This window comes from Macaca mulatta, chromosome 7 (genome assembly GCF_049350105.2).
Source record: "Macaca mulatta isolate MMU2019108-1 chromosome 7, T2T-MMU8v2.0, whole genome shotgun sequence".
NCBI lineage: Eukaryota > Metazoa > Chordata > Mammalia > Primates > Cercopithecidae > Macaca > Macaca mulatta.
Genome location: NC_133412.1, coordinates 1767336 through 1794467, shown reverse-complemented (window position 1 = coordinate 1794467; position 27132 = coordinate 1767336). Strand labels below are relative to the sequence as shown.

The 27132-nt window shown below is 41.6% G+C and overlaps 1 protein-coding gene across 3 annotated transcripts in view; it reads right to left on the bottom strand.

Annotated features, from left to right (window-relative positions):
• The window catches only part of HERC2 (HECT and RLD domain containing E3 ubiquitin protein ligase 2), a 219844-nt gene that overhangs the window by 64286 nt on the left and 128426 nt on the right, over positions 1–27132 (bottom strand). For all 3 annotated transcript variants that reach the window (XR_013395438.1, XM_015141725.3, XM_077938885.1), the window contains exons 48-64: positions 26813–26911; positions 23637–23805; positions 23414–23539; positions 21182–21290; positions 20936–21075; positions 16859–17049; positions 16037–16142; positions 15863–15954; positions 11061–11236; positions 7138–7249; positions 3936–4017; positions 3681–3824; positions 2219–2309; positions 1763–1940; positions 1500–1581; positions 1240–1411; positions 326–470 (exon numbers count right to left, since the gene is read on the bottom strand). Coding sequence is in view for 2 of the 3 variants with exons in the window: in XM_015141725.3 (XP_014997211.3) it covers positions 326–470; positions 1240–1411; positions 1500–1581; positions 1763–1940; positions 2219–2309; positions 3681–3824; positions 3936–4017; positions 7138–7249; positions 11061–11236; positions 15863–15954; positions 16037–16142; positions 16859–17049; positions 20936–21075; positions 21182–21290; positions 23414–23539; positions 23637–23805; positions 26813–26911 (2214 nt within the window). In the remaining variant the exon portion in view is untranslated. The remainder of the gene's footprint in view (positions 1–325; positions 471–1239; positions 1412–1499; positions 1582–1762; positions 1941–2218; positions 2310–3680; positions 3825–3935; positions 4018–7137; positions 7250–11060; positions 11237–15862; positions 15955–16036; positions 16143–16858; positions 17050–20935; positions 21076–21181; positions 21291–23413; positions 23540–23636; positions 23806–26812; positions 26912–27132) is intronic.

Sequence of the window (27132 nt, the reverse complement as noted above, 5' to 3'; positions counted from 1 at the left end):
CATGGATCCCTCCTCGCCAGTTAGCAATTCTCTAAAGGTAAGTCTTGCTAATACCTTGCAGTACGAGCATCTTCAAGAATAACAATCTTTCCACACACTTTTCACGCAGACTTCAGAATGGGAACATGTCTTTTCTGAGGACCCCACCCCCCAACCCCTGCAGCCTGCTCAAAAGGGACGCGTCCTGCCCTCATGGTTCTTCAAGCAGTAAGACTCGGCTGATTTCATCAACAGTTGCGATTTCAACAGGACGAGCACCATGTCGTGACCCCCAAGTCCCCCAAGTCAGGATGGCACGCCACCCCCAGGCCACCTGCAGCCTTACCTGCCCCGAGTCCGTCACCGCCAGGCAGTGCAGGGCCCCGACGGCCACATGCACGATCTTCTTCCCTCTCAGCCCTTCCACCACCTGCGGTTTCCGCACGTGCACGTCAGAGCCATGGCCCAACCTGAAGTAATCCCCCTTTCCCCTGGGAGAAGGCCAATGGTGGAGTGTTACAATACGTTATGGTCTGACAATGCTACACAGGAAAATGCTCAGTCTCACATCTTTCACAGCCAGCTCAATGACATCACACACGGCACTCAGGGTCTTTGAACTTACATTCAAAATCATACACCATTAATTCAAATTAACTTATTAAGTCAGCTGGGAAAACCTTAATACTTTAATACATGTTTTACGATATTTAAGTTACTGTTGTAAGTTTTCATATAAAGAGACTGAAAATAAGACACACTACTGCAAACACTTATCCAAAGTACTATCTGGTATATACCTTTCTCAAGCTGCCTCTGGTCATGACACTGGCACTAAGGCCTGACACACCATTCAAGGCCAGTCTGGGCACCTGCTCTTTTGCACATTAATAAAATAAGCTTTTACAAGAAATACATGTTAACTTTTTCAGGATCAAAGGATTCAGAAGGTTATTTTGCTCTCATTTTATCCTTAGGCTTCAGCAGAAGAAATCTTTCCTATAAATCTCACCCAAACAGGAAAGGTAAGTGGCCTAAAATTTTTCTATTATTTTCAAAATGACCCAGTTACAATGGGAAATTTCTTCTTGTACTATTGTCACTAATCTCAACTCAATATCCTTTAAAGGACAAAGACGCATGTATAAGTAAGAATCTGACAGGTCACAATCATGCCGGGGTGGGCCTGGCGTGAGGCCCACGTTCCCCACACGCACCTGCACAAGCACGCACACTGTGACAGGGAGGATGTTTACGTACCATGTCCACACCACTCCAGACTTGGTGAGCGCCAGGGAGAACTGAGCTCCACACTCAATCTGGCACACCCCCTGTCCATTCAGTCTCTCAATGTTCTGGGGAATGTTACAGCCTTCACTTCCGCCCCGGCCCAATTTTCCAAAGTCACCATCACCCCAGGAAAATACCAAACCTAGGTTTAAGAATATACATATACTTCAGGCCAACGTTTCATATCATTCTTACCCACCCAGGAGCACAGAATCATGCCAGGCACTCACCTTCGTCGGTCAGAGCCAGGGTCTGTGCGTCCCTACTCCCACAGGCAACCTGGATTACTCTGTGACCAAGAAGGACTTTCACCTACTCAATTACAAATTTAAAAACAGAATCAAGCACAGGCACGGAGAAAGCAAGGGAATTTCCCAAAGACAAAGCCAACCATGCACACATCTTTATGAACTTTCCTAGACTCGAAGTTTAGTTTCTCTTGAAATCTTCAGATGATAAGCTTTCTGTAAGCAACAAAAATGCGTATAATCACCATTTTGGGCTTTAGCTGGGTCGTATTATCCCCATGTCCCAGCCGGCCGTACTCGCCGAGGCCCCAGGTGTACAGTTCTCCGCTGGATGTGAGGGCCGCGCTGTGCGAGCTCCCACAGGCGATATCTCGGATTCGCTTGGTTTTCAGGGCCTCGATCAGCCTTGGCTTGTCACAGTTCCTACAAGAAGAAATCAGTTCCCTACAGTCAATCCGTCCCTTCTTAGAGACGAAGGAAAAAAGACATCTATACTGATCCACATGTAGTCAACACAAGATCCACAGATCAACTACCAAACCTTAAGCAGAACCGATGAGACCAAAACACAAACAACCATGTTAAAAAAAAATTGTTTAAGATCCATTTCCATAATCTATTCCAATTTTCTGCAAAATAACTTTCAAGAGTATCCATAACAGTTTCTTATTAGCAAATGAGACTAAAGAAAGTACCCTTACATTCTGCTGAAATGTCCAAGTTTTCCGTCGTCACCTTCGCCCCACGAAAACACTTTTCCATCGACAGTTAAAGCCGTCGCGTGCCGGCCACCTGCAACATGCACAGATGTGCGGATTGCCAAAGGGCAGGGTACAGAGAGCCCACAGCATAGCTCCCTATTTTGCCTGGCATGTAGCACACACTCAATGAGTGTGAGCTGAATAAATGAGTAACTCAACAGGATCAACAGCGGAGTTAGCAGCAAAGCTTTCTGGGACATGTGTGTCAAATAAGTGAATTTTTACTAAACTACAAATTTAACTCTAGAAAGAATTTGCAAAGAGGCAAAATAATACTGATTATTAATAGGGTTCCTATTATGTTAAATACAAGAAAAATCAAAATTTAGATGAAAAAAGTAAAAATAATTTGTGATTAGACAAAATGTAAAAATAGTGTCAATTTAAGCTTTTGAGAACTGTACCTCAACAGTGAAATTATTCAGTCATTTGCATTAGCATTATACTCTTCCCAAAACACGCCAGTTGATGCTCTTTCCCCAGCATGGAATATTCTCAAAGTCCATACAACCTGCCTCAGGATTAAAGGCATGACCACTCCTACACAGTGAGTTCCTGCCAACTCCTGGGCTTTGAACATCACAGCAGACCAGGCTTGTAATCCCCCAACGCTCATTCTCCCTCTTCCTTACCAACAGAACCCCCATGTTAATGTGCTCAGCTAAACACCACTTCCCAGCCTTCTCTACCCCCAGGAGATGGTGAGTGAAACGAGTGGGGCTTCAGAGGGGCTCTGGAGAGAGGGCTGCATGGGCGGGAGGGCACACTGTGTGGTGCCTGCCTCTTCTGCCAGGCCTGGCCCTGGACTCTGGGGGCCAGAGCTAGTCTAAGACCATGTTCCCACAAAGGGGGACACAAAGGACCAGCACTCCTCATAGACACAGCCCTGCTGGATGGACTCTGACCCCACCTCTGGACTTTTACAAGGAGAAAAGTAAAACTCTGCATTGCTTAAGCCACTATCATTTGGATTTCCTGTTACGCGGGTGACACTGAGCCCGGTTCAGCATAGGCATGAACTGAATTAGAACTTTGTGTCTAATTCAGTTCCGTTCCTCAGAGGCCTAGCACAGTGCTTCCAAAATAAACACTCCCTACACTGAAAGAGTGGTCTGGTTTTGTTTAAAGGATCTTTCTCATTACTTGGGTTCATAGATACTTTTGGGAATCTGAAGAAAGTTATAGACTCTTTTTCAGAAATACAGCCTGCTTTTAGGCAAAGAACTTGATTTGGCAGCAATAACTAAATTCTAGACCACCTAGAGATTTACATTATCCAATTTTTATTCCTACTAAGTAAAAACTTAAGAAAGAATGTAAGGACACCAATTAGGGCTTTGGTTAACAACGGAGCAAGAGCAACAGGCTGATCCACACAGGCCTGCTGGTGCTTGGTTTGTACCTGAGTGAACAGCCACCTTCTTCACCACGTAGCTGCTGAGAGCTGTGATCTGCCGTGGGATGGGCACCGTCCCGCTGGAAATGCCCAGCCCCAGCCGGCCATTCGTGGCTTCTCCACAGGCGTACACCTTCCCTTCCACAGTCACTGCAAGGAACGACAGCCAGGAGAGGACTCACTTTTCACAACATTAAAAACTTTTCTGGTTTTTGGTGCCAAGCATAATTTAAAAATTTTTTAATATTAGAATAATCATACCTGCAAACAAACTTTTAGAACCACCAGCCACCTGTACCACATTCAAAGCAGACAGTGTCTCAGAGAACGAAGGAACCTTTATCTAGAACAGAATTTTTTTAAGAAAAAAAAAAATTTTACTTGCATGTTTAAAATTATGTTACCTTATTATATGATACAAGGAATTACAGTCATGCACTGCATAACATTTCACTCAACCACAGGCTACATATACAATGACAGTCCCAGTAGATCATAATGGAGCTGAAAAATCTTTACTGCCTAGTGGTGTCCTGGCCATGACAATATCACAGTCCAACCAATTCCTCATGTGTCTGTGGTGATGCTGTGTCAACAAGCCTCTGTGCTGCCAGCTACATATCAACAATCCCTAATACCTCATAATGATAACAGACAACTGCTACTGGCCTATATATTCACTATGCAATACTTTCTATCATTCTTTTAGGGTGTATTCCTTCTACTTTTTTTTTTTTTAAGCCGACTGTAAAACAGCCTATGGCTGGTGCTTCAGGAGGGATTCCAGAAGGCACGGCCGTCACAGGAAAGGACAGCTAGCTCCTTCGTGGGGTGAAAGGGAAGTAACACTATGATCCTAGCTAGGCTAATGTATGTGTTTGAGTCTCAGTTTTTAACAAAAAAGTTTAAAAAGCAAAAGAAGAATGTAAAGAAAACATTTTGTACAGAGCTGTGTTTGTGTTTTAAGCTAACTATTATCATAAGAGTCAAAAAGTTTTTTAAAAAGTGAAAAGTTCAAAAGTAAAGGTAAAGTTACAACTAATTTATTATTAAAGAAAGAAAAATATTTTTTATAGAGTAGTCTAAAGCATATAGTGCTTCTAAAGTCTACAGTAATGTGCACTGACTCACCCAGAGCTACTTCCAGTCCTGCAAACTCCATTATTCATGGTAAGTACCCTATGCAGGTGTTCCATGTTTAATCTTTTACACTGTATTTTTACTGTACCTTTTCTATGTTTAAATACACAAATGCCATTGAGTTACAACTGCCTACCATATTCAGTACAGTTACATGTTATAACTGTACTAGGAGGAGCAATAGGCTATACCATATAGCTTGAGTGTGTAGTAAGCTACACCATCTACGTTTGTGTTAAGTACACTCTATCATTTTTCAACAATGACAAAATCACTCTACCAAAACTTTCTCAGAATGTATCCCCATCATTAAGTAACGCATGACTGTGCTACTACTATGTATGGTTACATTAACCAAAGGCATTGGTTATCCCTTAGAGATTCACACTAGAGTATTTTAAAAATGAAATGATACACTGTGATTTACTTTAAACCAGAGTTGGGGGAATGAGAGGACAGAGACAGAAAAACGTAGACAGCTGCTGGTAACTATGGAAGCTGGTACCAGGGACATAAGGGTTCGTGATGCTATTCACTCTATTTGGGTACATCTGAACATTTCCATAATAGAAGGTAAAAAATAAAATACAGTTGGTCCTCTGTATCCATAGGTTCCATATCCATGAATTCAACCACCTATGGATTGAAAAGATTTTTTATTGTACCTATACTAAATATGTACAGATATTTTTGTTACCATTATTCCCTTAACAATGTAATATAACAACTATTGACATACCATTTACATTGTATTAGGTATTCTGAGTAATCTGAAGATGATATACAGTATTTGGGAGGGTGTGCATAGGTTATATGCAAACACTACACTGTTTTATATCAGGGACTTGAGCATCCACAGATCTTGGTATCCACAGGAAGTCCCGGAACAAATCCCCCATGGATACTGAGGAATGACTATGCATATAATGTAAAGATAAACACACACACCTGTAGACTATACCTTATTTCAAGTCATGTCCTGCTCATTCTCTGATTCTGACTCTGACATCTCTAAGAAATTATATACTTAAATTTCCCATTGTAGATGGATGTAATTTAATTTAAAATTCCTAGGGCCCTTTGTCTAAAAAACCCTTTATGATTCCATGGGTGAAACAGTCACTACTGCAGCGGAAGAAAGGATTTTCATCACAACCATGGAAAGATGACTCCGTCCTTGAAGTGAAAACTCCATGTAGGGCAGTGAGCAAGGTCATAGGCTCCCACCAATGGCCTGCACCTCAGGGACCCCTGGACAGCCCTGCACTCCCACAGCTGAGACACCCACAGCTCACCGCCCACTGTCCACTTCCCAAACCAAGCTCAGGGGCATTGAAACACAAATGCAATTCAAGGCTGCTCCAATACAGATAAAAATTATTGCACCTTGAAAGGAAAGAGTTCAAATGAATGAGTTCTAACTTTATTTCTCAGCTTCTCAACAGGGCAGGCAATAAGGAAAATGTACGATGTGATATCTCACAGAATACTAACAGGAAGCCTAAGTTCATGTGAACACAGAGTGCCTCTGGGCAATAAAATTTAGAGGAATTTGCTTTGTGGCTCCTCAGCCAGGAGACACTAAGTAATATAAGGAACGCCAAATTCAACTCCAGTTTAAATGCATCATTTCTTACACCTATTCTTTTCAAAATATGGTCTTTTTCTTCTAAGCAATTCAAAATACAAATTAACCTTTCATCCCAGTACCTAGGGGATGAAGGATGTTGTGAACACAGAGGCTGTGGCACGGCTTCCCGTGCGTGCTTCATGGTTTACTGACTAGGTAAATGAGATCATGGCGCTCTCCACCCACAACAAGCCCTGCAAAGAATAAGTCAAGTGTGTATGCGCACACATGTGCATTCTGCTTGTTTCTCTGTGCTCACAAAGCCTTCTCTCTCTGTGCAAGCTACTTTACCCTGAAGAATCTCAGGCACGAAGCACCTGGAGGACAGAGACCACAACTTGCTCATCTGTGTGCCACTACGGCTTTTTTACACATTATTTTGTTCATGATAGTCAAAAGTGTTTATTGTAGGGGAGGCAAGATACATCTATCGATAGTCTGTAATTTTCGTCTATGCACTTGTGAAATCTTTTCAAAAGTTTATGTTCTAGTTTATAAGACTGCAATAAAACAATTATATCTAAAGTGAAATTTTCCAAGGAGAGACGCTTCTGAGGGGTAATTTGATAATGTCTTTTAGTTCGTGTAAAGAAACAGTACAACACATAGAGCATAAAGTTATTATAAAAACTTCACGAGGTGTGGCTGCTGCCGAGTGCCCCGCCCTGCTGGGTCCCAGGGAGCAGGCCGTACCTTGGAGCCTTTCAGCCCGCCCAGCTGGTCCTTGTCATTCAGACCCCACACAAACACTTTGGTTCTTATCGTAGCTGCCGATTCCAGCCCAGCAGCCTTCTTTCTAATGAGGCTAACCAAACAAAAAAAAAAAAGAAAAGAAAAGAAAGAAATAGAGGTTATTCAGCATAAAACATTTAAAAAATAAAAAGAAAAGCAACCTCAAGCACTCAAAATTTTATGGTTACTTTTAGAAACTCTTAAAATTTTGCTTTAATAGAATACAACCTCAAGCATGTACAGGAGTAAGTTGCTCTGGAGGGTCAAATTGTCTAGATACCACCATGCTACCTGTTAATACCAGCACTTAATTTCAGCTCTTATTTTTGATGGAAAACGATGATACACTACATTCTCTTTCATCTTACATACCAACTTGAACATGTGGGAATCATTCCAAGCCATGGAAACAGATGCGCAGCTACCACAAATGGCACTGCAGAGACCCAGGAAACCTCCCCAGGAGCCACGCTGGGCCTGGCCTTGCAGCAGTGTCCCTAAATCTAGACATCTGTTTGGCCAATTATTTTCCCACAGAAAGAATAAAACAGTATGTGGCCACATGACCATGGAGGTACTTTAATACAGACACATGTCCTAATGCTTCTCTCTTCCTTTATACCCTCTGCCCAGGACACCAGCCAGAAGCACCTGATCATCGGCCAGCTGGGCTGAAAGTCCTTGTCTCCTTTCCTTCCCAGAGGACTTGCTCCTTCCACCTTGCTCATCTATTTCCTGACCTGCCCTCGACAGGTTAGGAGTTTATTTATTTTTTGTTTGTCTTGAGACAGGGTCATGCTCTGTCACTCAGGCTGGAATGCAGTGGCATAATCCCAGTTCACTGTAGCTTCAACCTCCCAGGCTCAAGCAATCCTTCCACCTCAGCCTCCCGAATAGCTGGGACTATAGGCATGCACCACCATGCCCAACTGATTTTTGCATTTTTTGTAGAGACTATATCGTCAAGGCTGCTCTTGAACTCTTGGGCTCAAGTGATCCTCCCTGCTCAGCCTCCTAAAGTGCTGGGATTACAGGTAGGAGCCACCACACCCAGCAGGTTAGAAGTTTAATCTACAGCATCCAAAACGCTCCAATTCTTGCAACTTGAAAAAAGTACACAGGCCAGTGTTAGATTTTCTTGGCTGATAGTCTGATGCCTAGTGCTGAGAAATTGCTTCTTCTGTATTTGGGGTTTTCACCTTTTTGTTTGCTTTTGCTCTATTTTTATAAGCTAGGATAGATGCCCAAAGGCACCAGAGACTGGCTTCTAGACAGGTATCACTTTTTTCACACATTAAATACTAATAAATATTTACTTTCAGGGTTCAAAATTTCACGTTTTGGAATAAAAGTGAAAAACTCTTTCATCTAATACCAGGCACAGGTGAGCAAGCATATGCACAAAATATTGAAGTATCTTGTGACACATTTTTACTTAAAAATATGTATGAGGGCCAGGCATGGTAGCTCAAACCTGTAATCCTAGCATTTTGGGAGGCCGAGGTGGGCAGATTCCTTGAGCCCAGGAGTTGGGAGACCAGCCTGGGCAACATGGTGAAACACCATCTCCACAGGAAAAAAAAAAAAAAAATGCAAAAAATTAGCCAGGTGTGGTAGCACACACCTGTAATCCCAGCTACTTGGGAGACTGAGGTGGGAGAATCACTTGAACCTGGGAGGCAGAGGTTGCAGTGAGCTGAGATCATATCACTGCACTCCAGCCTGGTGACAGAGTGAGATCCTATCTCAAAATAGATATATATTTCCCATACACACATGTATGTATGTACGTATGGGAAACCAGGACTGATATTCAAGATACTTAATGTCTGGCACCATGTAAGTATCAATCAGCCAGGGTGGAGGCCAGCTGTACATGGTCAATGTGGGAACATCCCAGTTGGGTGCCAGCCCTGTAGGAGACTGCCTGGGCCACTGACTCATTCTGAAGTTATTGGCTAATTAATATGATCTTACCAGAAAAATATCCATTACAATCAAATATCTAGCTTTTCTTTTGACAATATATTCAATTACATAAAAATGTGATGAATAAGTAAAGCTCAAAACATTTTTGGTTATTCCACATATACAATACATGTACTAATAATTTTACGGCCGGGCGTGGTGGCTCACGCCTGGAATCCCAGCACTTTGGGAGGCCAAGGTGGGTGCATCACGAGGTCAGGAGATCGAGACCATCCTGGCTAATACGGTGAAACCCCATCTCTACTAAAAATACAAAAAATTTTGCCCAATTCATTTTAGTAGCTACTGAGTAAGAAAATGCTAATCTATAATCCTTTTATTAAAAATCCCACTGACTTCCTTATTTAAGTGAACTGGTACTGTCCCCATTTAATTAGTATCTCTAGACACAATCAGTTTGAACTATAGCATAGAGTATAACATATATTCTAGATAAGGTAATGTTATAGATATTATTTTCTTTTCAACTTCTACACAAAGTTTCTGAAATGAAACAGGACAGAATCCAAAGCCAAGATCAGAGTCCTAGAATAACCTGATTTATTACCAGAGCCGCTACCCCCACTTCTGTCTATACAATGCGCTCAACAACGCCACAGGGCAGCGCTCTGTTGTCTCCTTATGTCACATGCTGCCAAGTACTTAGAGCACAGGGCGTCTTGGTCAACAGAGTTCAGCCATCACTGGCGGCTTGCCTCCTGTGCCCAGTCACACCAGCAATCCAAAGCTCCTTGGGAATGTTAACAACAAACCCATTTATTTTGCATACCCTTTGACAGCAATTTCACTTTCAGCAATTTATCTAGGAAAATACAACTTCTATGAGGACACTGACTATCCTCCATTGTTATTATCCGTTATTATCCACTGTTTGCTGCTGGGATGGTAAACAAGGCTTAGAGGAGCCCCTGCACATGCAAGTTCTAGATACCTGCCCTGGGAAATGAACAAGCATGCAAAAACTTCACAGATATCATTCTTCTCCCCTTGCATGTTGTCTTCCCTATCAGAAACGCCCTTGCCTGCCACTTCGTTTCGATAATTCTGACTTCTGTATGTATGGCCTAGGGGGAAGTTTTCCTTGTCCTGACAGATCAATGCTCCAATGCACTCTCCAGGCTGCATGCACTTCTTCCTGCCTCTTACCAAAGCCCTAACATCACACTGATGCGTGTATCTGTCTTATTTCATTTTGCATGTTCATCACAGCATTCCCAGTATACATAACTGGGAATGGCCCACAGTAGGTGTTCAAAAGATGTTGAATGAATACAGGAACAGTCATCATCACAGTGCTCACACAAAATAAAGAATTGAGTGAGTAAATGAGAATAGTCATAAGACAAAATACTACACTCAAAAATTACAGGACAGAAGACTAATCATATGGAAATTCTAGAGACGGACAGTAGTGGTGGTTGCACAAAAATGTGAATGTACTTAATGCCACTGAACTGTACACTTAAAATGGTAAACAATATATATATTTCACCATAATACAAAATAAATATATTTTTTAACGTTAATGATAAAATACTTAGCAAACAGAGCTTTAAAATATATCACACAACTTCCATAGGAAAATATATTTAGTAACAGAAAAAAAGGAAAACTACAAAGGTATATACCAAAGTAGTAACAGTGATATTTCAGGTAGAGATATTAAACATTTTCACTTTCCTCTTTTAATGGTATTTTTCTAAATATAATGTGTTTCTACATTAAACACTTTATTTTAAAAAATTACAATTTTTGAAAACAACTGTAATTTACCATTCTTGTGGACATAAAATGACTCAGTATGAGACACATTCTAATTAAATGTTTCCTTTTGAAAGTGAGGATCCAGGAATGCAGCCGGAGGTAAGTGAGTACTTGTAATAAATGGCTCTCACCTTCCGCTGTTGCCTTTCTCATCCTCCTCCTCTTCGTTATCTGAAGCTAAGAAAGGAACTGCAGCCAAATCTTCCTCCTCTGCCCGGATCCGTCCCAGCAGGATGAGACCATGGATTTTACAATCGATTCCTGAGCTCCTGCACTGCTTTATGGCAATTTCAATATACCTGTGATACTAGACACAAAAACAATGATCTACAGACTTTGTAGAATCAAGCATATTAGATCCTCTAACTGGAGAGAGGGGTGTGTGAGACATCAACATGTACACACAGTTAGAGCTCCTTTACTTCAGTTCTGGAAATACCAACTGAGTTATTCAAAGTTAATGCAGCCACATCTGAGTAATGTTTGCTTCAAAAGAAGTGATCAACTCATCGAGATGTCTACCTGAGGCGTGAGACACTCACTGATTTTCTTCCTAAAAGTTTTAAATAGGATGACAGCCTTACTGAATGACTGCAAACTCTTCTGTCTTAGAGCTTTCTTGAACCAAGATGCCTTAACTAAGGAAGAGATTACATGTCAGGTAGTAACAGACCTTTCATCCTTTTTAAAACATAAAACAGATTTGAATATACACAAATTAGAACAAATAGTACAAAGAACTCCATGACTCCATGACCCAGCTTAACAGTTACCAACATGTGACCAATCTTGTTCAGATGTGGATTATCATTTAAAAATTCTAGGCATTATTTGTTTCAAAACGTCAGTATATATCACTGAATTAAGGAGGTTTGAGTTTTCTGTTTATTGCTTTTTGTTTTTTTTTTTGAGATGGAATCTGACTTGTTGCCCAGACTGGAGTGCAGTGGTGCAATCTTGGCTCACTGCAACCTCTGCCTCCTGGGTTCAAGCAATTCTCCAACCTCAGCCTCCTGAGTAGCTGGGACCATAGGCGCATACCACCACACCCGGCTAATTTTTTGTATTTTTAGTAGAGACAGGGTTTCACCATGTTGGCCAGGCTGGTCTTGAACTTCTGACCTCAGGTGATCCACCTGCCTCAGGCTCCCAAAGTGCTGGGATTACAGGCATGAGCCACCGCGCCCGGCCAGAATTAAGGAGTTTTTTGAAAAACATATCCACATTGTTATTATCATAGCACAAACAATAATTCCCATATCATCCAATATGCTACAGTCATCAAACTTTTCTGATTATCTCATGTCATTCTATTGTTGCCTCATTCAAATCAGAACACAAGCAAGACGCAACCTTCCTCCGTTCTGCCTTTGCCATGCATTTAGTAGAGCTGGTCTATTTGTCCTGCAAATGTCCCACACCCCACGTGGCAGACATTCTTCTCCCCTGGTATGCATGCCTGTTGTGGTATTAACAACATTTCTCTATCCCTGTATCTCATGTGAACAAAGAGGGATGTGTCTGGAAGTGCACACTAACAATTACTTTTTATTGCCTAAACGACCTGATCAAACCTCAAGATCTACCATTTCATAGGAAATACAGGTTGACTACCACCACAGGGATGCAAAAGCCAAGCTGAGAATATAAAGAATGCTACGGGAAAAAATTACTCAGTTTCTTTTTTCTTTTGCAAGGAAAAAAACCAAGAGAGGCTAAAGTGTAGTGTAGAATGCAAACATCATCTGAATCAAGATTCACACAAACCAACTGCAAAAGGACATTTACAAGGTAACTAGGAAAATCTCGACACTGACTGGATATTATATGACATTAAAGAGTAATTGTTGGCCAGGCGTGGTGGCTCACGCCTGTAACTCCAGCACTTTGGGAGGCCGAGGCGGGCTGATCACAAGATCAGGAGACCAAGACTATCCTGGCTAACACGGTGAAACCCCATCTCTACTAAAAATATGAAAACAAAATTAGCCGGGCATGGTGGCGGGCACCTATAGTCCCAGCTACTCGGGAGGCTGAGGCTGGAGAATGGCGTGAACCCAGGAGGCAGAGCTTGCAGTGAGCTGAGATCACACCACTGCACTCCAGCCTGGGCGACAGAGCGAGACACCGTCTCAAAAAAAAAAGTAATTATTAGAGGTGTGATAATGGTATCAGGGTTATATTTTGTTAAGCCCTGTTAGAGATGAATATTGAAGCAAGTGCTCCTGAAATAAGATCTTGCTGAGGCAGGGAAGTGAGGTGGGAGGCAGGAAGTGAAACATGACTGGCAAAATGTAGATAAATGTTGAAGCTGGGTCACAGGTTTGTGGGGGTTCCAGCATACTTTCTATTTTTGTTTACATGTTAGAAAACTCCTGGCTGGATGTGGTGCCTCATGCTTGTAAATCCCAGCACTTTGGGAGGCCAAGGTGGGCAGATCACCTGAGGTCAGGAGTTTGAGACCAGCCTGGCCAACATGACAAAACTCCATCTCTACTAAAAATACAAAAATTAGCCAGGTGAGGTGGCGGGCACCTGTAATCCCAGCTACTTGGGAGGCTGCGGCAGGAGAATTACTTGAACCTGGGAGGCAGAAGTTGCGGAGAGCTGAGATCTGCCACTGCACTCCAGCCTGGGGGACAGAGTGAAACTCAGTCTCAAAAAAAAGAAAAGAAAATTCCATAACAAACTATTTGTACAGCAAGGGCCATGCTTAACATTGTGGCCCCACAGGAATGGTATGTTCTAGTTCTTTGGTCAGTTGGGGACATGCAGGTTAGGTCAGGAGTTTTCCATTTACTCACAATGCTTCCTATTTCTCATGTACATGACATACACTAAATATCACAGAATAAATTGTTTTGAATTGAAAATTTCTTGAATTAAAGCAAACATATCTTTTATGAATTATCTCAGTTGTTGATTTAATTAATTAGTTATTGGTTTGGTAAAGTAAAAATATACTCTGAACTACGTAACTTAGGCACTCTACAGGCTGTATTCGGTTACACTGTAATAAGTTACCAGTAAAATGCATTAAAATTCAAGATTAATTTTTTCAGAAAAATTCAATATTATCTTTCATTTTTATAATTTGCCATTTTCTTCACTTATTAGCACCACTGGTATTGACTATAATGAATCAGTGTATTACAAAATAGTTCAATGGCATTCCAGAATAAATGGTGACTATAGTGAATGTACTACATATTTCAAAATAGCTAAAAGATTTTAAATGTTCTCACCACAAAAAAGTGATAAATATTTGAGGTGACGGACACATTATTTAGCATGATTTGATCATTCCACAAAGTATACATGTAACAAAACATCACAGTGTTCTGCAAAAATATATACAAATTATTACAAATTACTATTTGTCAATTAAAACTAAAATAAAACTTTTTAAAGAATGAAGTTAGCTGCATTTAATAATTTAAAAATAAACTCATCTGTTATAAACTTTAAACGAATACAAAAATCAACTACTCGATATTTTTATCTGCTATCATTCTAATTAGTCTACACAAGACAACGGTATAGGTAGTACAAAAATCTGTCTTAATTTGTCTTATTTTACATATATTCAATGTATTAAAATCGTGCTGACGTTGTATGTGGAAAGATTTACTGAAAATTTGAGAGAATCGCTGATCTATAGTACGTGGGTACTGTTTAAAAGAACCTTCACTGATTCTTTCAAACTTTTCCAGAGATAAACTTAGACTCATTTTGAAAGTTGCCTTATTGCCAAAAAATTGCCACTCCATGACAAGTTCAGCACTTGATGCCAATCGGTGTGACAACAAGAAAGCAGCTTCAGCGTCACACGTGTGGTCAGGAAAACCGCCAGGAACTCAGAGATTTTTCATGAAAACACACGTGTGGTCAGGAAAACCGCCAGGAACTCAGAGATTTTTCATGAAAACACACGTGTGGTCAGGAAAACCGCCAGGAACTCAGAGATTTTTCATGAAAACACACGTGTGGTCAGGAAAACCGCCAGGAACTCAGAGATTTTTCATGAAAACACACGTGTGGTCAGGAAAACCTCCAGGAACTCAGAGATTTTTCATGAAAACACACGTGTGGTCAGGAAAACCGCCAGGAACTCAAAGAGATTTTTCATGAAAACACACGTGTGGTCAGGAAAACCGCCAGGAACTCAGAGATTTTTCGTGAAAACACACGTGTGGTCAGGAAAACCGCCAGGAACTCAGAGATTTTTAACGAAAACACACGTGTGGTCAGGAAAACCGCCAGGAACTCAGAGATTTTTAACGAAAACACACGTGTGGTCAGGAAAACCGCCAGGAACTCAGAGATTTTTCATGAAAACACACGTGTGGTCAGGAAAACTGCCAGAAACTCAGAGATTTTTAACGAAAACACACGTGTGGTCAGGAAAACCACCAGGAACTCAGAGATTTTTCATGAAAACACACGTGTGGTCAGGAAAACCGCCAGGAACTCAGAGATTTTTCATGAAAACCAAAGTGTTCAGATGCAAACAGCAACCTGAAATGCCTGATGACAACTTCAGCGTCACATGTGTACTCAGGAAAACCGCCAGGAACTCAGAGATTTTTCATGAAAACACACGTGTGGTCAGGAAAACCAAAGTGTTCAGATGCAAACAGCAACCTGAAATGCCTGATGACAACTTTTGCTAGGAGCACTTACCAAGCATACCTTTGCTACCAAATAAAGTGAGAATGAAATTTATTTTGTTTCCTTTTCAAGTTGATTTGATAAGCAGCAAATTCAAGCTGTGTAAAATAAGTTGTATCTTTTAAAGTGTCAAAATTTAAAACAGATAAAACTAATTATTTAAAGTGGGGAAAACTGGGCTCAATGCTAGCACAGAAATGGCCAAGTCACCTCCCTTGTCACTTGCAAATCATCCAAATGGAACACTACCACAGCTACTTACCTCTGTGCAGTCATTCAGAAGGGGCACTGTGGTGTCAGAAGGGTTAATATTGATTGTCTTTAGTTCAATAAGATTATTCAGGGAATTTCCACCTAGGAAAAAATGGGTAAAGAATCAAACAAAGGCGTTTTTATTATAGAAGGTACTTCTTTTTAGGTAAACTAACTGAATTACCTGACACTACCACCAGGGACGGCATGTAGCTACTGTCAGCAGGATCTACGATCATTTTTAACCTATGAACAAGAACATCTGGGAAAATCTCCAAACGAATCCAGTGCTTTAGAAAAACAAAAATCACATTCTCAGTTAGCAAAATTCAGCTATATTTTAGCTACTACAATAGTATCATTGAAGCTTGAATCTACATGAGACTTTTTCAATATAAAATGTGGCATAAGAGAGAATTTTCCCTCACCTTAGCAGCAACAAGAATATTCTACCTCATTCTTTGATCATTAGAGAAAAGTCTCACTCTAAGCCCCAGAAACAATGTATCTATACACTCCTGGCCTAGGGTGGTCCTTTTACCCACCAAGTGAGTGGCAGAAAACACTAGAGTCGAGATGGAGAAAGGCCCTGTCCTCAAGTCTGACCTCTGTGCCCACGAGGTGCCCCCATGGGTTGGTGTAATCACAACAGCACTCCGATGTGCAACACAAATTTGCTAGACTATACTAGAAAAACTTCTAACGAGAAGCAAATCTGAATTCATACATTTTATGCGGGAGAGGAGGAAAAAAAGCCCGACCACATCCTCTATCGAGTAGTCAGTTAGATAGAATCTACCACTCATATTGTTTAAAACCTCTGACAATAAACTTGGATGGTATTTAACTCTGTAATTTTGAAATAACTTATAAATTAAAATATAAAGTGAGTACTGACAGGTGCTATCAGCAAAACTTTGCAGGCTGCTCAAAGTTCATTTTGAAAATGTAGAAGGCAAAACCACCCGTGTGAAAGTGCCCGCTGCTGTGCCCTATCACATGCTACCTTTCCTTGCGACCCTGATGACTGCCAGCAGGGCTCGCTGCCGTCAATGAGACGGGATGCCTGGTTCACGGAGGACGACACGTTCAGGCTCTTCACCATGCGGGACCAGCTGTCCAGCAGCATGCCTGGCTGGCTGCTGTGGCAACGCTTCAGCTGTTTTCCAGAACGGCCACAAAATACCGCAGACTGACCTATTTCATGATGGTCAAAAAGAGAATTAACCCTTGCTGAACTGGGGAGAAAGAAACATCATGATCAGGTGGTCAAAAATATTACATAGTGAGGAGCTTCTTTCTAAAAGAAAAATAGAAAGTTTCAAACTGAAAGGAGCTAATAAATGTCACAAATGGCTTCCCTAGTCAAGACATATTACACCAATTTATGAGATGAAGTCCACATAATGGTATGATTTATTCTACTAAAACCTCCCAGGAAACAACAGCAGATTAATATATTTCCAAACAAACAGGATACAAATAAGCTGTGGGAAAAGTTCAATAACAGCACTCACAAAAACCATTCTTATTAAAAATGCTTTTATAAATACAAGGCAAAAAGTAAATTGTAAAGTGCTTCCACTTTCATTAGTTGGCAAATCTGGAATTCAACTGGCATTCCCCATCGAGGACAACTACTAAAGCCAGACAAAACACTCAAAAATAAATAAATCCTCTTCAGACTATCAGAATTCATGAGATAATAAAGAATTACAAGGTCAGAACCACCGGAAGACTCGAGGCAAATGGAGGTGTCAAGATGACGCACGCCATGGATCAGAGGCTGCTGTTCCCTGATGGCATCCCCAGGTTCCAAGCAAAGTCCCTGAGGGGCACATCGCATTTCAATAGCTTCGTAAAGAGAAGGGAAAGGAATGGGGTCCAGAAAGACCAGAAAGGCTGAGGATGCCACAGAAATGCAACTCACCCTTGGAACCCCAACAGAAAACACCCCAAAAGTCAGGGTGAACTATGAAGGGTCTTTGGGTTTCCCTTTTTTTTCTCAACAGATTGCAGCTCACGCATAAAATCACCTCGATCAATGAATGCTGATTAAGATGAGCCCAGATAGTCACTAACCTTTACCAAGTATCTCACAGAACAACCTTCTCTCCTCCATTCCTTGGAGAATAACATTAGCCTCAAATTGAGTCAAGAAATAATTTTTTAAATACAATGTGCAGTGCATAATGACACATGTAGAGGCAAGAAAACGTGACTAAAAATTACCAGAAATGATAGGATAGAAACAGACCCACAAGGGCTCCATATATTGGAGTTAGAAGACATAGACTTTAATATAATAACTATGCTTACTGTGTCCAAAAAGATAATATTTCAGCACAGAACCAAAAACTACTGAAAATAAAATAGACTAGAACTGATAAATCCAATAATTAAAATTAAGAACTTAATGAGTAAGTTAAGAACACACTGAACTCAGCTGAAGAGAAAGTAAAAATATCTGGAATGAAGAACTGAGGGGCAAAAGTTTAGAAAACATAACAAGTAGGTAAAAGATTTGCAGGACAGAGGTTAGGCCTAACACAAGTGAAAGAAGAGTCCCCCCGCAAAAAGACAGAAAAGAGAATAGAGCAGAGGCAACATGTGAAGAAATACTGAAAGACAGAATTTTCCGAAACAGACAAAAGATGTCATGCCCCAGAAGCCCCACCAACCTCAAGAAAGATAAACATCTCCATGCACATGTAAAACCTGTGCAAGATGAAAACAAAAAGACCCTCTCAAAAGCAGACGAAGGAAAAATCAAAAGATTGATGCGCTTTAATGAATCACAATTAGACTACCAGCCAACTTCAGGGGAAACAATATTAACCAAATTGCAGTGGAATAGTATTTTTAAAGTGCTGAAAGAAAACACCTAGCAAAAAGACTTTTCAATAATAAAGAAATACATTTTCAGACATACAAAAATACATAATTTGTAACCAACAAAGACACATTTTTAAAAATATTAAGGGGTATTTTCAGGCAGGAAAAAAAAGAGTATAGATGGAAAATTAAAGAGGAAGAAAAAAGTGGAGAGAAATTACAAAGTATGCAGAAAAATCTAAATGAATATTGACTACATAAAAATCATCACATGCCCTGCATGTATTGTTTGATCCTTTGACTTTTTTAATTTTAATTTTTATTTTTTTTTGAGATGGAGTCTCCCTCTGTCACCCAGGCTGGCGTGTAGTGTTGCGATCTCGGCTCACTGCAAGCTCCGCCTCCCGGGTTAACGCCAGGACCTCATGATCCGCCTGCCTCGGCCTCCCAAAGTGCTGGGATTACAGGAGTGGGTCATGAGGTCGGGAGATCGAGACCATCCTGGCTAACACGGTGAAACCCCGTCTCTACTAAAAATACAAAAAATTAGCCGGGCGTGGTGGCGGGTACCTGTAGTCCCAGCTACTCGGGAGGCTGAGGCAGGAGAATGGCGTGAACCCGGGAGGTGGAGCTTGCAGTGAGCCGAGATTGCAGCACTGCACACCAGCTTGGGTGACGTGAGCCACTGCGCCCAGCCGATCCTTTGACATTTTATGAACATTTTCTGTGCGCCTAAAAGAATGTCTTCCATAGTTCTGTTAGATGTGTATTTGTATAAAATGTGTAAAATTTTAACTGGATGCGGTGGCTCATGCACATAACCCCAGCACTTTGGGAGGCCAAAGTGGGTGGGCGGATCACATGAGGTCAGGAGTTCAAGACCAGCCGGGCCAACACGGTGAAATCTCACCTCTACTAAAAATATAAAAATTAGCCAGGCATGGTGGCAGGAGCCTGTAGTCCCAGCTACTTGGGAGGCTGAGGCAGGAGAATCGCTTGAACCGGGGAGATGGCAGTTGCAGTGAGCCAGGATCGTGCCACTGCACTCCAGCCAGGGCAACAGAGTGAGACTCCGTCTCAAAAAAAAGAAGAAAAAAATGTTAAATATGTTAAGAACATATAAATCAGAATGAAGATAAATGATGTTAAAGAGAACTAAGGTCTTTGCATTGTTTAGGAGGAGAATATACTAAATAATAATAGATTTAAATGAGTCAAAAATAGATGTTATAATTTGTATCTTGAGTAACTACTAAAACTAAAAATGTATATAACATATACACTCCTTATAGACAGAGTGAGACTCTGTCTCAAAAACATAATAATTAAAAAAAAATACAAAAGTTAGCTGAGCTTGGTGGCACAGGCCTGTAATCCCAGCTACTTAGGAGGCTGAGACAGGAGAATTGCTTGAACCCGGGAGGTGGCGGTTACAGTGAGCCAGGATCACGCCACTGCACTCCAGCCTGGGCGACAGAGTGAGACTCTGTCTCACAAAGAAAAAAAGTGATATATGCATACAGTGGAATATTATTCAGCCACTAAAAAGGAGAACGTTCTGACACATGCTACAACATGGATGAAGCTTGAAGACATTAGGCTAAACCCAAAAGGATAAATCTTATATGGTTCCATCTAGATGAGGTGTCTGGAGTGGTCATATTCACAGAGACCAAAGTCAGATTCAAGGTTACCAGGGGTGGGGTAGAGGGAAGTAGGGCAGTTAAATTGCTTACTGGGTACACAGTTTTTCATCGGAGTGGTGAAAAGTTTTGGTAATAGACAGCTGTGATGGTTGTGCAACACTGTACTTAAGGTACTTAATACCCCGAATTATAAACTTCAAAAATGCTTAAATGGCTAATTTTAAGTTATATATATTTTGCCACAATGAAAAATATAATAAAAGGTATATAACTTTAAAAACTCACTCTCCATCTAACCAATTCCACATGCCCTGCAACTAAACAGTGACTAGTTTCTTGAGATTCTTTTAACGTTTTTAATGGAAATACAAGCAAATAAGCCTAGTTATTCTATTTCTTCCCTGATACGCCATCTTGATTTTTTTTGAAAAGCCAGCCAGTCATCAGTGGGTAGGACTGTCACTTCCGCTTCACTGTACTCACTGTACAGAGTTCACCGAATACACAGGAACCTTAAAATAACAAATTCCAATACCCTGTGGTCCACAGTAAGAACTTCATTAATATTCGGTGGAAGAGAGAATATAAACATTCTGCCATACCTGGTTCATTGATTCTGCCAAATGTGTGCCTGGTATTGTGTTTTTTGGTCTTGAAACACGTTTCACAAAAATCAAAGTCATCACAGTTTCTGCATTTGAATCTGGATCCATTGATAGGAAACATCTGACATCCATCACACCTATTTGTAAAACAGCAACGGAGTTAAGAAAGGTCATTTATTAAACTTAATTCAACAGAAAACCATTCGTCCCAAAGCAAATCTAGCAATCATAAAAACAACTCACGTAACCCCAGGATGAATACTGGGGACCAACTCCATTTCTGACAGCAACCCAGTCCAGTGAGACTGCTGGGGAAAGTCGACAATGATATCTTTTCCATTGGCACTGAAAGCTAGGACAGAACAGAAATCACCTGACCCATCTTCCTCTTCACCAGTAAAAACCTGAACCTGAAACTGCACCTAGCCATGTCACACTACATTGTAGTAATTTGTTTTTTACAGAGAGTATATCTTTTAGAGATAGGTACTAAAATACTTATGGATGAAATAAATACATGATGTCAGCGACTGGTTTCAAAATAATCCCAAGAAAGGAGCATGAATAATTTTGGCCGTGAGGTGACGATTGTCAAAGCCAGGTAATGAGCACATGGAGGTTCATTGTAAACTACATTCTTTACTTTTGTATTAGGTTTAAAACAGGACGTTTTGGTTTTTAATTCCACCAAGTCAACAATTCCATATACCACCTTTAGTATCTCAGGGAATAAAAACCACATTAATAAAGACTTATTTTGTCCTTTGATAAGAGCAATGTGTCACTCAAAACAAAGAAACCAAATTCTTATTTTTAAAATTTGTCTTGTTTTGATTTGCAAATACTTTAACAATCTCTTAAGCAAAGAACAATGTTTAAAGTAAAATATTGGCCGGGCGCGGTGGCTCAAGCCTGTAATCCCAGCACTTTGGGAGGCCGAGACGGGCGGATCACGAGGTCAGGAGATCGAGACCATCCTGGCTAACACAATGAAACCCCGTCTCTACTAAAAATACAAAAAAATTAGCCGGGCGAGGTGGCGGGCACCTATAGTCCCAGCTACTCGGGAGGCTGAGGCAGGAGAACGGCATAAACCCGGGAGGCGGAGCTTGCAGTGAGCCGAGATAGCACCACTGCACTCCAGCCTGGGCGACAGAGTGAGACTCCGTCTCAAAAAAAAAAAAAAAAAAGTAAAATATTAAATAATCCATTTGTTCTTATGTAACATGAGAAGCTCTAAGAACCTCTCACCACTGGGGAGCCACCACCAATTGTGGCCATTTTCTAAGCGATTTGATGAAAAGAGAGCTTTCCACAAGGTTCAAACGAACAATCTCTTTATGGCACCAAGAGTTTATAAAACTAGACACATATTTATTTCTCATGCAACTGTTAAAACCGACATAGTATACCTTTCAAAGTGTGCCACGCATTTGATTTGGAATCTCAATAGTATCATATTAAATATAATCTGAGAATTGTTTCCAGTTCCTAATTCCCATCATTAGCACATCTCCATGTCTTAAATTCAGTCCTAAATTTTTATATAGCATGAAAAAGAGAGCCAGGCGTGGTGGCTCACACCTGTAATCCCAACACTTTGGGAGACCGAGATGGGCGGATCAATAGGTAAGGAGTTTGAGACCAGCCTGGCCAACACGGTGAAACCCTGTCTCTACTAAAAATACAAAAATTAGCCAGGCATGGTGGTGGGCATCTGTAATCCCAGCTACTCTGGAGCCTGAGACCGGAGAATTGCTTAAACCCGGGGGCGAAGGTTGCAGTGAGCCGAGATGGCCCCACTGCACTCCAGCCTGGTCAGTGGGGGAGAAAGGAAAAGCAGTCCGGACAGTCAGGAGCTGGCCTGTTAATGTCAGCGTTAGGCCATTTCACAAACAACTGACAGGACAGGTTTACAGAACACCAGCATCAGATAAGGCCACTCTGTGACTGATGGATCAAGGCACAACCAAAACCCCTCCTTAACCGTGTATGATTAAAGTCGATTCTAATCCAAACCACAAACAACCACAAACCACCACACAGTCCCCTATCTGGTGATATGAATGACTGCTTCCTTACCAATCATGACTTTAGCATGGCTCCATTCTTTCTGCCTGCTAGGTAAATTTATTAAGACACCCTGTCTTAGAATTACCCCTGCTTCTTCAACCCCTCCCCCAAATACCCAACATCAACTTCACTAGTCCTCGCTTACTCCCTCTGATGGAGACACCCATTCCCCAAGGTGTGTGTTCTCCTGCACTACAATGAGTTAACATTAATAAATCTGACTGTTTCACTGCAGGTGAGTTCCTCTGTAGCCTTTGGCAGAAGGCACTGACAAACAAAAACACTCTATCTCTTTCTTCACACTTGTTTTCTTTTTTGTGTGCTTAAACAAAAAGAAATACTGAGTACACATGCGTTAATGAAAAGTTAACATCAGGAATTTTATTACCCAGATAATATTACCTTTCACAACCCCCACACTCTGATGAGTCACAGATCCCCACTTGTATTTCGGTGTGGCAACAGAGGCTTTGACCCGCACTTTATCGCCAATCTTGATGTGAGAAGAAGAACTTGGTGGAGGATAGCCTACAGATTTCAGTAACAAATCATTATAATCAGCATTCATTTATGGGACGTCTGTCTCTAAGAAAAAGCATAAGTACTGAACAAAGAATGTGCTCACCTATAAGTTCCACATGAATGTACCTAACCCAGTAAGTACCCCCTTTCTGCTGCCAGTCACACTGCACATTGAGATCATGCAATCCATCTCTGTCCAGCTTGATGACTTTGCCAACATCGCCTTCACATACTTCTTCATACGCTCGGCAGCATCTAACCATCATTCCCACCTAGAATTAAAATGAAATTGGACATCCAGTCCATCTGTACACAGGTGAAATGAGTCATGATAAGTGGTATTACTCTATTATTAATACAGAATTTTGATTGGGCACGGTGACTCACATCTGTAATCCTAGCACTTTGGGAGGCTGAGGCAGGAGGATCGCTTGAGCTCAGGAGTTTGAGACAAACCTGGGCAACATGGTGAAACGCCATCTCCACCAAAACTACAAAAATTAGCCGGGCGTGGTGGCGCATGCCTGTGGTCCTAGCTACTTGGAAGACTGAGTTGAGAGGATTGCTTGAGCCTGGAAGGTGGAGGTTACAATGAGCCAAGAGCACACCACTGTACTCCAGCCTGAGTGACAAAGTGAGATTCCAGCTCCAAAAAAAGAAGAATTTCATCTAGCACCCAGAGTGCGTTTTAAGTATTATTTAATGCTAAAGTGAACAGAAACTCTTTAAAAAACTGGCTGGCTTTGTGTCTCAGGCAGGAAATATATAGGAAGAGCCTGGATCAACTTGTGTCATACAGCAAGAGAGCTTTCAAAGATTACCAGGTTCACTCAAAAGCATCCTCTGATCATCAAAAACGTAACAGTGGAAACATCACTCCCTAAAAGCCAATGGATTGGTCATCATGATAATAAGGAAAACAAAGCTTGCTGGTCATCTTTATACATAGCAGAACACCAATGCATCATTCTGAAAACTGATAAAGTCTCCCTGTATTATCAAGAGTAACCAAGATTAATAACAAAGCTTTTTTTCCCAGAAGAGAATTCCAGCTAACGAACTCAGAAAAGATGAAGTTAGAAAATCACTATGGTGCAGCCCCTAATGATAGGTCTAGGTGATGACACTAATGCCTACTGGAGCTATGAGATGGACAATTAATACAGAATGTCATCAAGGAAGGAGCAGGCTGACAAGACCTCACCCACCCAAACCTGTTTGCCTGTTGAGAAGGGGCAGGAGGGAGTACATGCCTATGAAGCTTCCTGCCTGAGATTCAGCCTGGTCCAACCACCCTTCAACCCTAACTCCTACTGTATTGAAGAAACAGGGAGAGAAGAAGATGTTAGCCACCACCACAAGGAAGCCCCCACCCAATCCAGACTATAAGACATTCGGAAGACATAGTTTCACCCACAAATAAACAGCATGAAAGGAGAGGAAGGGAGAAGGAGGGTTACTATGAAATGAATGTTTGCGTCCCCCGCAAAATTCATGAAGTCCCAACTCCTAATGTAGCTGTATTAGGAGACAGGGCCTCTAAGGAGGTCATTAAGGTAAAATCAGGTCCTAAGAGTGGGGATCTGACCCAACAGGATTAGGGTCTTTATAAGAGACTCCAGGCCGGGCGCAGTGGCTCACGCCTGTAATCCCAGCACTTTGGGAGGCCAAGGCGGGCAGATAACCTGAGGTCAGGAGTTTGAGACCAGCCTGACCAACATGGAGAAACCTCGTCTCTACTAAAAATATAAAATTAACCAGGCGTGGTGGTACATGTCTGTAATCTCAGCTACCCGGGAGGCTGAGGCAGGAGAATCGCTTGAACCCAGGAGGCAGAGGTTGCAATGAGCCAAGATCGTGTCACTGTGCTCCAGCCTTGGCAACAAGAGCAATACTTCATTTCAAAAAAAAAAAACAACAGACACCAGTCCTCCCCTGTTAGCTCCAGCTCCCCACATCCCCAGCCCCACATCCACAGGAGGACACAGCAAGAAGGCAGTCACCTGACCAAGTGGATCACAAGGTCAGGAGATCAAAACCATCCTGGCTAACATGGTGAAATCCCTTCTCTTCTAAAAATACAAAAAAATTAGCCGGGCGTGCTACTCGGGAGGCTGAGGCAGGAGAATGGCGTGAACCCGGGAGGCGGAGGTTGCAGTGAGTGGAGATCGCACCACTGCACTCTAGCCTGGGTGACAGAGCAAGACTCCATCTCAAAAAAAAACAAAAAAAAGGTAGCCACCTACAAGCCAGGAAGAGGGCCATCACCAGAAACCAGCCAAGCTGGCACCTTGATCTTGGATTTCCAGCCTCCAGAACCATGAAAAATAAGTATCCGCTGTTGAAGCCGCCAGTCTATGGTACTGTGTTACAGCAGACTGAGCTAAGACAAGGGGGAACCACTCTAGGTTGAAATAGACTTCAAAGATCCACCAACCAAATGCAGATAAGGCATACAATCTTGGCTGTATCCAAGTTCAAAAACTAACCATTAAAGCCATTTCTGAGAAAACTGGAAAACTACAAGCAAGCATTAGGTATGAGATGATATTAAGGAAGTATTATTTCTTTTGTTAGGTAATGTTGGTAAACAGAAATGTCATCATGTTAAGATTCTTCATTAGGGATACATACTGACATATATACAGGTGAAATGAGATGATTTGGGGGATTTTCTCTAAAACATACTAAAACAAGAGAATTAGGACAAGAAATGATTTAAAGTAGATAAAGGACTATATAAAACATAATTAGATTTTTAAAGTTTGATGGCAATGAGAATTACATAAGAAAAACAAGGAAAGGTATGTAGGAAGTGTCACAAGCGGGGCTAGCAGAAAACTGCCATCTCTGCGCCATGTCCACCGTGGACAGGCCACTTGTGCTCTCTGGCTTCCCCCGAGCCCATCATCTGCCCCTCTGTCCTCTGACTACTCTGGAGCAGCCACAGCAGCCTCTGTCTGGGTGCCGCCCGTCCTGCTGAGCCACCCTTCACACCCTGCAGGCTTTGCACCCATCTCACTTTCTCATTGTAGCCCCCCATCCCTGCAATGTGCCCCCACTCCCACCCCTTTGCTGTGGTCTGCTCTTTCTCATTCCAGGGTACACAGCACCTTCTAGCCTGTCATGAGCTCACTGGTGAGGTATGTCTTCTAGCACCAGAAAGCAAGTTCCCTGAGGGCAGGGACCTCTGTCCACTGATGTTTGGCATATAGGACATACTCAAATATCTGCTGAATGAAAAACGGATCGAGGCTCCAGCTTAAGACGATTACTCACCTGAATATTCTCTCTCACATATACAGCATAATCATCATTACTCAAGAAATCAGCTCGTTTTTTGTAGGTCTGGCTCTCCGTCACAACAGCACCAGTAGACTACAAGAGATAAATACATTCAAAGAAAAAAAAAAAGGACAACTCGATAAACCTACTCAAAAAGAAATAAGTCTGTGAAATCTAAAATATTAAAAAGTAGAGGATGAAATCCCTTATTTTCCCTATAAAGATCTTCATTTAAAAAAGACTAATAGGCCGGGCGCGGTGGCTCAAGCCTGTAATCCCAGCACTTTGGGAGGCCGAGACGGGCGGATCACGAG